General features: G+C 31.9%; 1 protein-coding gene across 1 annotated transcript; it reads left to right on the top strand.

Annotated features, from left to right (window-relative positions):
- Window positions 1–8,216: 8,216 nt before the first annotated feature.
- Window positions 8,217–13,101, top strand: LOC136230976 (cytochrome b561 and DOMON domain-containing protein At3g07570). The gene is made up of 4 exons (XM_066020200.1): window positions 8,217–8,422; window positions 9,713–10,112; window positions 12,332–12,621; window positions 12,711–13,101. The coding sequence occupies exons 1-4, from the start codon at window positions 8,252–8,254 to the stop codon at window positions 12,945–12,947; spliced, it is 1,098 nt and encodes a 365-aa protein (XP_065876272.1). The 5' UTR covers window positions 8,217–8,251; the 3' UTR covers window positions 12,948–13,101.
- Window positions 13,102–15,711: the final 2,610 nt, after the last annotated feature.

Below are 15,711 nucleotides of genomic sequence, written 5' to 3' on the forward strand. Positions count from 1 at the left end.
ACAACATTGGGCTGAATTCTCTATGAGAGGGGTGTGGGCTTGTTTTGTTGTAAAGGAAGTTATCAAAACAATGTTTTATTTTTAGGCTCTTTACATTAAAATCATATTGGTTCGTAAAATTTATAATTATATTATACTATAAAATTTAATTCTAAATATGTTATTATTTTTTATATATCATAAAATAAATAGTTTTTATATCTGAGCTGGAGCATGATACTATTCTCTTCGCCGTTGTTTGTCACCAGCTTTGGCAATGGAGGAATGCTGATATTTTTGGAGATGAGGCAATTATCTTTCCCAATTTACTTGCTTTTTTCTCTAAAAAAATTAACACTATTATTAAGAGCTTTAAGGAGGAGGGTTTTTCTACGTCTAACCAGAGGAATGAGGTTCACTTAGTGGGTTGGAGTAGACCTTGTGAAGGGACTGTTAAGTTAAATACTGATAGATCCTGTCTGTCAGATGGGAGGATTGCGGCTGGGGGGGTTTTGAGAGACGCTGGGGGTGCTTGGGTGTCCGGCTTTGCTCAGAACCTGGGTATAGGTTCTTCCTTCACCGCTGAGCTCTGGGGAATCTTCTATGGGCTTACGCTCGCCAAAAGTCTGGGTGTAAAAAGTCTGCTCGTGGAATCTGACAACTTAGAAGCAGTTAAAATTATCTCTGAAAATAACGCTTTTTGCTTGAGCAGCCAAAATTTAGTAAAAGGGATGAAAAGATTATGCTCCTCCTTCGACACAATCAGCTTTGGACATGTCTTCAGGGAGCAGAACAGGGTTGCTGACCGCCTTGCTGCTGAGAGCCATGTGAGGATGCTAGGAGTCTCCACTTTCTCGGCGCCCCCGGACTTCCTTTTTTCTTTACTTTCTGATGATATAGTTGGGGTTAGCTTTCCCAGGCTAATTCTTTGTGTTTTGTTTGTCTTTTTTCCCTTTCCCACAAAAAAAAAAAAGTTTTTATATCATAATTTATAAATTTTAAACCTAAATTCATAAATTTTAATTTTAAAAGTACATTCTAGATTCCTATTTTATAAATCATAGTTCTAAAAATATATTAAAAATGATGATTTTCTTGATTTGACATAATTATAAATAACTTTTAAAAACTGTTTTCCATGTATAATTTCTTTTAATTTTTGGCATTTCTTCTTCTAATTGCTGACAAGTGTTTGTGTTTTCAGTAAATAACAATGGATTGTTTGGTTAGAGAGAATGAGAGTAAAGAATGAAAATGGGAATGAAAATGTAATTTCTCTTTTGTTAATGTTTAGTTAACTAATATTAAAATTGGAACGAGGTTCACATTCTTTTAAACATGGGAATTAATCATTCATCCTCTTTACCTTATTAATCAACTTGAGTTTGCAAATTTTTATAATTTTATATAGTTTATTAGAGATAAAAAAAAGATTTTATAATTTTATATAGTTTAAATTTTATAATTTTTAAAATATTCTGATTAATTATTTAACGATATAAATTCTATGTTAACAAATTTAATTTCTATAATTATATAAAAATTAATAAATTAATTACTTAATATTGGAGATATTAGGATTATATAGGAAAAACACATAAAATAAGAAAAGTAAATACTTTATCATTATAAAATATTATTAGGGCAATATTTTTAAATTTTATTTAGGCCCTGTTTGGGAATTAGCTGTTAGCTGTTAGCTGGTTACATTAGCTGTTAGCTGTTAGCTGATTACATTAGCTGATTTGACTAGCTGATTTGATTAGCTGTTTGTGTAGACCTGTTTGATAAAAATTAGCTGATTGATAATAGCAGTTTGTGCAAAAAGACGAATAAGGGCATTAATTTTGGCGCAGGAAAAGAGAGAGTCTATCTATTAGGGTTAAAGAAGTCCATTAATTTTAATATTGCAAAACGCTAATTGAAAAAGCTCATTTTAAGAGCTTTTTCTAAATTAGCGTTTTCATCCCAAAACTCTCTCCACCAAACACTCCAATTAGCGGATTCAGTGGCCAAACTTCTAAAGTTGGTCAAAACCACTATTTTTATCCCAAAACCCTCTTTACCAAACATGGCCGTAATATAAATTTGAGTATTGACTTTAATAGAATGATAACAAAGTTGATAAAAATAACCATTTTGTTCATCCTTAATCATAAGTTTCATCCCTAGTATTGGACACCATTCATATTTTCGAGTTTCCCAAGCCTTTTGCGCCCAAATTTCTAATTGATCAGCTCGATGTACTATTGCTTTTTTTAACTTCGACGAATTGCTTCAATTCTTAGAAAGAGTTTTTTCATTTTCCAATCAACATTCTGCACAAATCACCATTCACAACATTGTTCCTAGCTTCAAGATTCCAAAAATTACTATTTGTTTTGGCTTCAAGTTTGTTATCACAGTTGTGATTTCATTAACATGTTAATTGCAGTCAATATCAATTTCAGTCGCTTTATTTTACATTCGTTTAAATACCATTTCATTACGAAATTAATGTATTATTTCAGCTGTAAATCTTGGTTTCCTTTCCAATTTACCATTTCTAATCAAAACTTATTCATAAAAATAAATAAAAGGGATCAAAAATATCGCTAACAAAAACGTCTAAGAATTTGAAGCAAAAGCCAAAAGCCCTAGGAATCAAAATCGTTAGCTTTATCATTATTATTATTTTGAGAACAACCCATATTTCAATTTGTAATTCAAAACAAGTTTTTGTTACATAAAAATGTATACTAATAGTTGAAGATAGATTCCTAGTTTAATTTTAGAAACCCCTAAATATGACGGAACAGGCTGAATCATTAAAAAAAGAAAAAGAAAATAATGAGAAATGGGACAGACATGTCCAACCTGTACCCCTCTTTATATTGGGCTCTTATCCAGCTCAGACAACAAAATTGTTGACCAACCAACCATGATTTTCTTCAAATTAGACAACCTAGCCATACCTTGGGTTTTCCTTTTATGGTTATTTTGTATTGTTACAGAATTAACCTTATAACTATTCACATTTGTACTATGGCTGTCAATATGGGTCACAATACAATAACACGATTCGCGTAACACGGAAATTAAACGAATTAGAGTTGAGATAAATGAGTTTGGGTCATAAATGGGTCGACACGTCTAACCCGTAAAATAAATGGGTTGGGTCGCTGGTTGACTCGCAAATTCGTTGTAACCCATATAATTTAGACGAGTCTATGGATCGTGTCAACCCACCCGCAAACTCATCTAACCCGATCCATATAACCCATATATCATGTAAATATAAAAAAGTATTATGGATATCAAAGTAATTTTAATTTTTAACCCTAATATATATATATATATATATACAGATTAGTAGATTACAGAACACGTTAGGTTTCCAACTTTTTTTTCCCTAACAATTTGTGCTGCCTGTCTCTCTTCATTGACATTCGGTGAACGCTTCAGTCTCTAGCCACAAGTAAGTTTTTTATTGAGTCAACTTCGATATGTTTAACTTATGATTGTTGGTCTTCTATTACAACAGATGGGTATATCTGTTTGACCGGACATTTTATTGATAAATATTGGAATATCCAAAAGAGAATTTTAAACTTTTGTTATTTGCCTCCTCCACATAATGGTGTGGCTTTGTGTGAAAAAATTTACAATTTCTTGTGTGGTTGGAAAATTAATGGTAGGATTTTTTCACTTACTTTGGATAATGCAAGTGCAAATGATACATGTGTGGACTTGTTGAAAATTTTATTGAATAGCAATGGTGGTCTATTAAACCGTGGAGATTTTTTTCCACTTGAGATGCTCTGCTCACATTCTAAATTTAATAGTTCAGGATGGGTTGAAAGAAATTGATAACTCAGTTGGAATGCATTGAATCAAAGACTAATGGACAAAATATTAATTCTGTTGTTGTTTAAGTTGAATTGAATGTTTTAGTTTATTTGTTATTTGGAATTGGATTTTTTATTTTGTTTGTAAGTTTTGGATTTTACACTTTTGATGTTATCTTGTTGAATTTGTTTTGTTAGTTTGTATTGGATTTTATTTTTTTTATATGAAATTATGCATGTTTTTATTTTCTTTATTTTTTTTAGTTGAATATTTTTTTTTACCGTGGAGTTGTAAAATTAAATGGGTTAGCCAGGTTGACACGTTCAACCCCGCTTCTTAAACGAATCGTGCCGAGTCGACCCATTTATTAAATGGGTTGGGTCAGGGTTGAGATAAATGGGTCACCTAAGTAAGTCGACACGATACGTTTACAACCCGCGAACCCATATTGACACCCCTAATTTGTACATTGCATCAATCACTTAATTGAAATTCTATTATAGTTATAATTTATTTTTAGGCTTAATACATCATTTGCCCCTTGAACTTGTCTAAAAAGCTTAATTGGCCCCCTGAACTTTCAAAGCGTCTCCATAGCCCCCTGAACTTGTATAACATGTTCAGTTAGCCTCCTAAACTTGTGTAAAATGTAATCAATTGATCACTCGGTTGCAAAAAGTAAGTTAAATGCGGAAGATATATTCCACGTGTCTTAGAATGTTATTACATAACTCAAGAATAGAGTAAAAATGAAGTTATTACTTACTCAACTATAAACCTTGTATTTTCTAATATTACAACCGCAATACCCCGATCTTGATTGTTTTACTTTTTTTTAAACGCGTGCAATACATTTTCCCTATTTAACTTACTTTTTGCAACCGAGTAATCAATTGATTACGTTTTACGCAAGTTCAAGAGGTTAACTGAATATTTTATGCAAGTTCAGGAGAGTATCAAGACACTTTGCAAGTTCAGGAGACCAATCAAACTTTTTGGACAAGTTCAGTGAGCAAATGATGTATTAAGTCTTATTTTTATGAATCCCTTAATTGAATTGATTAGATCATAAGATTTAGACAATTAGTTAAAGTAAAAAAAAAACTATAAAGTTAATCTTTTTATTATTGTTATAAGAGAATGAATGAGTTCAACCTTATAAATTTCAGAAGTATATCAATTGAGATATAAGTTAATTATTTTTAAAATCTTTTAGGTATTTTTTCGAAATTATGGTGATTGAACCCATAATTCCACACATAAATGTGGTAGCTACTAATTAATGGGTTAGGTTATCCTTACTTTATTTTAACAAAATAAGCCTTACTTTGTTTTTTTCTACCATTAGATGGTGATGAACTTTGTCTTTTTTATAATCTGTACTTAACTTTGATTGTCCAGTAGAAGCTTATTAATTGCATTCTTTTCGGAAAAAAAACATATGGGACTTTTTAAACTAGAAATTTTAAGTTGGAATTTGAATTTTAATTTATGAAATAAGTTTTAATTTGGAAAGTGATGACCTAAAAAATGTCTGGCCAAGCTTCATCTTGTTTATTGAATTCATATATAGGAAAAAAAATTCATGTTAAAGAAATTTTAACCTGTTGATGACGAATTTAATTCCGATAAAGATATGGAATTTACCTTTGACAATGATTAATTAGAGAGCAGAATCGTGTTGCTGATCGCTTGGCGGCGGCGGGCCATGAAGGGACGTTAGGCGTTACTACCCTTCCTGTTTCCCCTAGTTTCATCTCTCATCTTCTCTTAGAAGATAGGATTGGGGTTAGCTTCCCTAGGCTAATTCCTGGGTAGTTTGTTGTTATTCGTTTTTCTTTTCCTTTTCTACCAAAAAAAAAAAAAAAGATCATTCTCGTCATGATCAGATTCTCGAATTGCCCTTCGAGAAACACGATCTTTCCTCATGGAGGTATATTAGTTCCAGGGCCGGTCCTGACATTTTAGGGGTCCCAGGCGAAATAAAAGATAATGAGCCTTTAATAAAAAAGATTGTACTAAAAAATCTAAAAACAGAAATTTGGGTCCATTTTAAACCTAAAATATCATATTATTTGATCAATTTTTAGACCTAATGAATATTATAACTAAATTTATAACAAAAATAATATATTTAATAAAATTAAATTTTTTGGACCCTTTTTAGCCTTGGACCCTGGGCGGCCCTGATTAGTTCTATTCTAATTAGGAACATTTGTCATGCACAATTATCTCTAAGAGTCTCACTCTCTCGAAAATGTACACGTTTACATTTTGTACACTTTTACTGCTCGTGCAATAGTATTTTTTACTATTGTTATCTTACTATCTTTCTCCTAAAAAGTTTGAAGGATGAAGATTAGCTTTCTGTGTTTTTCCTCTTAGAAGATGAAGCCACCACATGCACATTTGCTTGACTGCTCTCAGTGAAATGGTGAGTTGGGGAAGAAGATCGATCATGGGAGCGTACTGGTTCGAGAAAAATAAGATGGGTGTACAAAAAAAAAAAACACTTACTGCTTTATAGTTTTTGAGAGCAAAAGTTTGATCTCGAACAATAAAAGTAAGGAATGTAGCAAGGGTACCCTCTCTTGAGTTCTTTTTAAAATACAAAGTTAAAAACCGGTTCAGATTTCCCTAACCGATGCATGATACATTACATGTTATGCAAAACATTCTTTGTTTTTCTTGAAAACATCAAAAGCCCCTACATGATACATTACATGTTATGCAAAACATTCTTTGTTTTTCTTGAAAACATCAAAAGTCCCTACAAACTTTAAAAGACTAGAACAGTCTTATAGAGAGAGTTTCTCATGACGAAGGTGAATGTTTGAGATTCCAATAAAGGCATGTAAATCAATTTAGACAACAATTAACACAATCCTAATTGACAAGACTAAATTCTCTATTCATACTTCTAGAAAGGAATCTTTGGCAGACGCAATCATCTTTTAAATAAACGAGTTCCTACCTTTTCAGGGATTCTTTGTTCCTATTCAGGATAGGACTCTCTCACGGGCGCAATCATCTCTTACTCTCTTTTAGGATTCTTTGCTATACAAATTAGAATCGGTTTACTCTTATTCAGTATAAGACACCCACTCCTGTATAAAAAGGCTCACTTCCATAAATAGGTACATAATATATACATATAATACACTTTTACTAATAGTGTAATATTTATTATTCTTTATTATTGCAATCTTACTCTTTATCTTAGAATAGAATTAATTTAAGGGATTATTTGGTTCACGGAATAGACTAAGAATAGAATAACTATTCCATGGAATACCTATTCCACAAAAATAAGAAATAGCTATTCTTCCATTTTTGCAAGGAATAGCTATTCCTAACACTCTATTTTTGTAATTTACAATCCTACCCTCCAGTTAAATCCATATTCTTCTACTTATATAAAATGGTGACATTAAAGAAATATTCCTTGTTTTTGTTGTTTTTCGAGTTTTTACTTATATGAATGTGGATAATTATTTTGCGTTTTTTTTTGTATTTTTACTATTCTCCACCTCTTTTTCTTTTTTTTTCGTTTATATAATTTTTTCGTTTTTCGTGTTTTTACCGGTTTTCTTTTTTAATATTTTTCTCTATTTTTCGTGTTTTTCCGTCTTTTTTATATAGTTTTTTAAAATACTATATATTAAATATTTGAATAATTTATAGCAATAATTAAAATTTTAAAATAAATAAAAAAATTATATTTGAGAGCAATATTGTCTTTTAAATAAAAAATTATCTATTCCATTTTATCTTATTCTACCAACAAAATATAAGAATAACTATTTCTGTCCAAAAGAATATATATTCTATTCTTTCCTATTCTATTCCGTTCTATTCAATTCCGCAAACCAAACGGTACCTAAGATGTGGCCAATCTCTATTTAAGTAAATATCTGGTGAGAAATAATCTTGTAATAGAAATATTTAATGAAATTCAACAAGTGAAAATACATTGGTCAAAAGCTCCAAACTAAAGAATTAGCCATAATGTGCTGGCCGGTATTAATTTAATAAAATTCAGCTGTCAATTACTTTTGTTGCTTGTAATCTTGTCTAATCTAATCTTACTTTGAGTTTGCAAAGATTATTGTAAGAGATAATTATGATGACTATAGAAATATTACTACTAGCCTTTCTTTAAGCTATAAATTTGCAGACATAACTTAAATAAAATTTCTGAATTAATTAGTTAAATATGAAGTTGTTGCATATGTTAATTGATTAAATACTCATGTTCATATTAAGAACTAGTTGCATCATGATGTCATGATCATTACAACCACTTTGATTTTATTTATTTAAATTATTAAATTTTGTTCAACTGCTTCATTATAATTTCTTAAATGAGGGATGATCACCCACTTTCTTAATTTATTTGTTTCCTGAGATTAGATAATCAAACAAGAACAAATAGAGAAAAGCTATGAAGATAACCTTAATTTTGATAATCTTGTTATGTGGATTACTAAGTGAGATTGCAAACTCACAAACCGATTCATGCAGTTCGAATCTGAACCTCAATCGGCAGCTACCTTTCGACATATCATCTCTCCATTGTGCTCCTGTATGGAACAATTACAACTATGTTCTTCGAGTAAGTCATTTCATCCTTACTTGTAACTAGCTTCAATTTTTGGATTCTGTAATTTTTTTTATATGATTCCAATATTTACAGCATGGTCCATGGATGTCAAACGCCCGGTCGACCGGCCTATAATATATTAAATTATTCAGATTGGTAAAACCCGACCATTTAGATGGTTTAACCATAAATCCATATACTTAGACATGGTATACTTATTCAATTTTTTTTTATATATTTTTTATTTACTTAATTCAACTGCTTAAAATAGTCGTGTTAGAAAGTAATTTTTTTACTATCATAAAACTATTTCATTTTCCAACATTGTTGTCATGTCATTATTAAGATTTTTTTTTTTTTGACAAAAGACATCCAAATTCTCTTTTATATTCTTTTTTTACACATCAATTAATTAAAGGGAAAAAAAAAATTTCATTGCTCCTCTCCTAAATCAGGGTTGGAGGGGTATATGCAGTGATGGGGACAAGGGGGTTTGGAGGGATCCGGTCTTCACGGCTGCCAGAACCATCTCTATCATAGATGGTTTTGGTTCATCCCGTCATTGAAACTACTCCTATTATGAATATTTTTGCCCTATATTTCTGACAAATTAAGGTTCAGAACGGTTAATTAACTAATTGAGTTTGTATCTAATTACAGAATCCAACTTGATTAATATCTGATAGATGATAAATTTTATAAATTTATTCAAAACGATTCAATCTTACTTTTATAATCTAAATCTAGTTTAATTTTGAGAAGTTTTACATTAATATGTAAAAATTGGTTCTGGACGCTCACATGATAACACATATATGTGTGAAAATATTTTGAACAAGTTCGATTTAGCAATTTATTTTTTTAAAATTTTTTTACACATACACATGTAAATTTAGCTTCAACAGCCCAGTCCTGTATCCGCCATAGGGTCACAGCTGGAAAATTTTAGAATACTCTAGTTGTAAATATACCATATATGTATAAGTACCATAAAATTTATCGGTACGGAGGATTTATTCCGCGACACAGGAGAAAAATATATATAAAAAAACTGAATTACCGATAGAAATATATGTCCTGAAATATAAAATTTGCGTCAGAAATTCCATTTAATTCAGAATCTAGATATGACATTTATGAACCTGGGATGAAATTTTCCGTTACTGATGCTTAATCCTAAGAAATTATAAATTCTGATAAATTTTCCTCCATTAATTCCAAATATTTAGTTGTAGCTAAACATATAATCTGTAATTGTGTTGTGGCAGTTTTATTTAACGTAAAGGGTATGATGATGAACAGTATGTACAGACAGCAGCGAATATATGGAGCTTTGTGCTATCGGCTCCGGAAGAGAATAGTTTCGTGGCAATTGGGTTTTCAAACAACGGTTTCATGGTCGGATCCAGTGCAATGGTTGGTTGGATATCCAGCGATGATAATATTCCTGTTATTAAACAGTACCTTTTAACTGGCCAAACTCCAGCTCAAGTTATTCCAGATTCAGGCAACCTTAATGTTACTTATTCTATGATTACCTCTCAATCTTCTCGTATCTACTTAGCTTTCCAGTTGACCACCGATCTCCCCTCTCCTCGCCTCATTTACTCCCGCGGCCAATCTGGCATTTTGCCCTCTGCGCCTAGCTACCGCTTGACTCAGCATCGCGACGAGGTCTCCACTGTGCTTAATTATAATACAGGTATTATTATTTCTTTTCATTTGCAAAGTAACATTCTAAAGTTTTTCATCATCCTCGTGTTTTTTGGTCATATTAATTCAATGGTAAATTTAAAAGTATGTTTTCAATTTAAAACTCAGTTAATAAAAGTTATTCATTTCGTTTGATTTCGAACTATTTATTTTTAATTGAAAATAATTGTTTCAAAGGTGTAATATGACTATACAAAAACTATAAAAATCTTGTTTGGAATGGTAAAAAAAAAATCAATTTCAAACCTATGTAAAAGAGTACGGTGATCTTTTACCTGAATTAGATAGTGATAGCTATCTATTTTGATAGGTAAACAGAAAAGTAAATGATTGTTATGTATGGAAATAAAAGATTAGAGATTTAATCTAACAGAATCAAAACGATTAGGAGGTCTCATAATAAGTTTTAATTTCTTTTTACGTACCTATGGGAAATTATATAATATTTATTTCTCATCTTAGGTAGGGATAAGATATCAAAATAACTCTAAAGTTTTGGAAGAAAAGTTAATTTAGGATTGCACAAAACAATACAAACGTTTATCAAATACCGCAATTAAAAATCTCACTATAAAAAATAAACATATCAGATTATTGTGCTGTTAATCCATCTACTTAGATACCATGTGTCATGCTTCCACCCTAATTATGAAACAAGAATTGACAGATTGAATGAATTTGTTGGTGGAAGGGAAGACATAGGATTGTTTGATCAGCATTATGTATGAACCCAAACTTCTAATATAAGTCAAAGGGTCAAAATACAATAATCTAATACCTCAATTTATGTCAGTGATGCATTTAAATATGGCATTAACATTAACACTAAAATTGTACCATTTTTTACACCAAGTCTAAAGTTATTTTTTTTTCAAAAACTTTTGTGATTATTTTGGGAATTTTTTTGTGAGCTGCTAAATACCGCTCCAAAATTACTTATCACTACTCCATTTGGACTTTTTTGCCATTCTCACAATTTTTGATCAAAAACTGAAAATTCTCTCTCCAAAATTATAAATCCGAACAACAATAATTGAAATTATGAAAATAATTGATGTGTGACAACCCGAACCCCGAAAATGGATGATTACGAGTCGGAAACATTAAAATTTATATTTTTTTTATCAAAGAACTCATGAAAATAATACATATTTTTCATGACGATTTTGCATTTTTCGTCATAAAAAATTGGAGAATTTTGCACTTTTCGTCACAAAAAATTGAATGATTTAATATTTTTCGTCACTAAAAGTTTTACGATTTTGCACATTTCAAAATTTGGCCTAAACGGATGCTGCATCCATTCGACCCATGGTGGGAACGGATTTCGTATCCGTTCGACCCATGGTGGGAACGGATCTCTCAAAAAAAATATTCCTAGTTTTGAAAAAAATTTATACAAAGGGCAAAATTGTCCAAATGGGAGCGGTGATAAGTAATTTAGAGTGGTAAATAGCAAAATCCATTTTTTATTCCGGTAATTTATCCCTTTTAGTTATAGGTGCAGGATTTACTGATAATGATTCTTTATGATGGCCCTCGTGATTTATAACTGCTAAATTGGAATTTTTAGGTATTTTACATGCATGAAAGAATTAAAGCCCACACACAATTATTTCTATAAAAATTTCGGTGTTTTTCAACGATTAATAGGTGCTCAAGACCCTTACCTCCCGTGGTCCGGCCCTAGGTCTATAGAATATATAATTCTGAAATGACTTGATTAAGTTATTAATCAATTACGTTTTAAACCCTAATGTTTGTGGAATTTTAAATTATAAAATTATAGTGGATTGGTTTGAAAATATTTTTATTTACCAAATTTGTTTAGTACGTAAACTTCAATTGCAAGAATTATTATTCAAACAACGTGCAAGAATATGTTAGCAAATTTAATAAATCAAATGGTAAGACTTTTAAAACGATTTATTAAAAAAATGACCCACCACCACCACGATAGATAGAGAGGAGATTCCATCCATAATTTGATTAAAAAAAATAAACTGATTTATGAAAAAATAGGCAGTATAAATGCGAATTCCATTAAAAATATGTTTTTTTTGTTAGGGTGTTAATGAGCTGAAATGATACCATAATCAGGTAGGTTCGGTATTGAATCGTTATTATCTCGATCCGATGTTTGACTGTGAGTTAATTGAGTCGAACTTATTCAAATTGGAATGTAATAATTTGACAAACATAAAACAGGTACAACTAGCAAAGAAGATGTGGGGAGAAACAGTGGATTAAGAAAGAGCCATGGAGCATTAAACATGATTAGTTGGGGTGCATTGATGATAATAGGAGGAATTATAGCCAGATATGGTAAGGATTGGGATCCAATTTGGTTCTATGCTCACACTGGGATTCAATCACTCGCATTCTTGCTGGGAACAATTGGGGTTATCATTGGTTTTGTCCTTGAAGATCGTATTCATGCCAATGTTTCTACTCACAAGGGCCTTGGTATCTTCATTCTTGTTCTTGGCTGCCTCCAGGTACTTTGCTTTTTTCCTTATTATATCAAATCATATAAAATTGGTCCAACTTGTAAACATTAGCGATAAAAAAAACCAATTCTATACAGGTGATGGCATTTCTGGCACGACCGGAGAAGTCGTCGAAGCTGCGAACGTATTGGAATTGGTACCATTACAGCGTAGGGAGGACATTGATGGCATTTGCCATAGGAAATGTATTTTATGGTATACATTTAGGTGAAAAGGGAAGTGGATGGAATGTTGGTTATGGGATTCTTCTTGCTATTTTCTTTCTTATTTCTGTGATTTTGGAGATTAGGTTTTGGAGGAAAAATTCTAATTAGTTACTCTTCTTCCCTTTCTTCTACACCTTCCTTCATCTTGTATTGTTTTATAGACTCCAATTAATGCTACTCTTTTATATATACATTTTGTATAAAGAATTGAATTCAAAGTAATTGAGGATGTGTACTAGATATTATCGAGGAACCAATTGTACCAAAAGTTTAAGCTAACAGTTAAGGTTCAATAACATCTTTTATATTAATATATCACACACCTTCTTACGTGAACGTCTATTGGACTTGAAGCGTACACAACAGATGTTCATCTTACCATGGGTTGGAATTCTTATCAACAAATAAGGTTGCTTTGATTGGAATCCTTGACTACTTACTCTACAAGGCTATGAACTAAATGATTTCCAATGAGTTTGCATTTGATTGATATCTTTTAAATAGACAATTACATGATAATAATACCAAGTCTAAGATATCTAAAAGATATTTACAACAAATAATATCCTTGACTAGTATTTACTTAACCGTATCAGTCTCCCTTTAAGGAGAAATTTTAGGGTACTCCTGGAGTAATACTCCTTGCCAATCAATCCATGACACATGTATATATATTTCTCTTTCCACCAATCATACCCATGTAGTGAGATTCAAACACGATTTTGATTGGCCGGGAGTATTACTCCCGGAGTACTGTAAAATTTCTCCCCTTTAAGTTAATGGAGGGTGAACCATTAATTTGTCTTGTAAGAAAAGAAACCATGCTTTAGAGAGCGGTTTTGTTAGGATGTCAGCCGTTTGATCCAAGGTCGGTTTATAGCAGACACGAAGTTCCTTTTTTGTAACTTTGTCCCTGGTAAAATGAAAAACAATTTCGAGATGTTTGGAACGAATTGTATCAGTTGTTAGACACCTCGCTCCCAAGTTATCACACCATAGAACAAGTGGGTGCATGGATGTGTGTCCAAGTTCACCATTAGCATCCGTAACCATATGATTTCCGAAGCAAGGAAGGCAATGGCTCAATATTCTGCCTCCACTGACAAACGAGAAACAATTTGTTGCTTTCTAGATCGCCAAGACACGAAGTTGGGTCCCATAAATATTGCATATCCGGATGTATACTTTCTATAACCAAGATCACCACCCCAGTCAGCATAAGTATAACCAACTATTTCTATAGATTTACTTCGACGGATTCTAAGACCATGTGTCAGTGTTAACAGTAAGTAGCGAAGAATTCACTTAACTTCCTTCCAATTCTCAACCGTTGGCTGATGCATTAATTGGCTTACTTTGTTGACTGAATTAGACACATCAGGTCGTGTGATAGTGACATACTGCAAGCCACCTACTATGCTACGATAAAGGCTAGAATCAGAGAATGATTCTCCACTAGTTTGATTTACTTTGGCAGAGGTATAGCCTTTGCACCAGACATAATGGCTTTGGCTAAGAGATCCTGAATGTACTTATGTTGATTTGAAGAAACTGCATTTGCATTCCAATGAGCTTCCAAGCTAAAAAAAACAGGACAGGCAACCAAGATCCTTTATAGCAAATTTTGACTGTAACTTTGTGATTAGGCGTGAAATAACATTACCGTCATTAACTATGAGAAGGATATCATGCACATATATCAAGCAAAAAATTATTAAAACTCCTTTCGCCTTGAAATAATAGAGAGAAGAGTCCAATTTTGAGCAAATGAAACCAATTAAAGCAAACATAAGGCATTTGTGACACATTCTATGAGATTGTTTGAGGCCATACAAACTCTTTTTTCAAACAATAGACATGTTGCAAAAACTGTGGATGAAAAAAAACCCGGTGGTTGTTCCATATACACAAGCTCGTTAATTGTTCCATGTAAAAAAGGCATTAGACACACGAAAGTGAGTAACCGACATCCATTAGAAACGACAATCGAAAGTAACATGCGAATGGTTGTCAGTTTGATCATAAACCACAGTTTTTTTTTTATGAAACCCTTTTGTTCGCAAAACCCATTTAATGCTAATCATTTTTGTAGCAAGAGTACATGGTACTAGCGAGTTCTTATATTAAGCACCTGGTCTTCCATATCATTCGGAGGACTCCCAATTCACATTTGGACACGTGTAATGTGACCCCACGTAATAATTAAAATAGTGAGGCCTCTTATAATATATGTGGGTCCGTGTTACACGTGTCAAAATATGTATGAGAGGTCATCCATTTGACATGGAGAACCGGGTGCTTCTAATAATTTGCCGGTACTAGCTCTCACATGCCATTTTCAATAAGTGCATTATACTCGTGTCTTATCAACTCACGCCATTGTGTTTGTGTTATAGATTTTGCGTAACAAGTTGGGAGTACTTAATATGGTTATTGCTCGATAGATTTTGGGTTTTAAACTACATGTTTGTCTTCGGGTGACCATGGGGTGTTTCTTTGTGGTTGAAGTACTTATTGGTATAGGTTCAGTGGGTTTTGTAGGTTTAGGCAATGTGTTTGTTGGTAAAAGGTTAAATCTATTGAGATTTTGATTTTCTGATTCAAAGTTAATTTTTGACTAAGTCTAGTTTACTGGCTCTTTATTTTGTTAGTGGGATAGTAGTGACTAACAAATAGGATTTTATTGTTTCCTTAAAATCTCTTTTTTTGTTGCGTTACAAGCCTTTAAAAAGGCCATCAATTAATCTGTATGTTTTAGGTGTGCAAAATATTGACAGATTCAATAAAATTCTTAGCACCATTTTTTCTTATATTTTCTTTTATATTTTTTTCATAAAAAACCCAACAGTTGGTATCAGAGCTTCATTGATCT

This window comes from Euphorbia lathyris, chromosome 5 (assembly GCF_963576675.1).
Source record: "Euphorbia lathyris chromosome 5, ddEupLath1.1, whole genome shotgun sequence".
Classification (NCBI taxonomy): domain Eukaryota; kingdom Viridiplantae; phylum Streptophyta; class Magnoliopsida; order Malpighiales; family Euphorbiaceae; genus Euphorbia; species Euphorbia lathyris.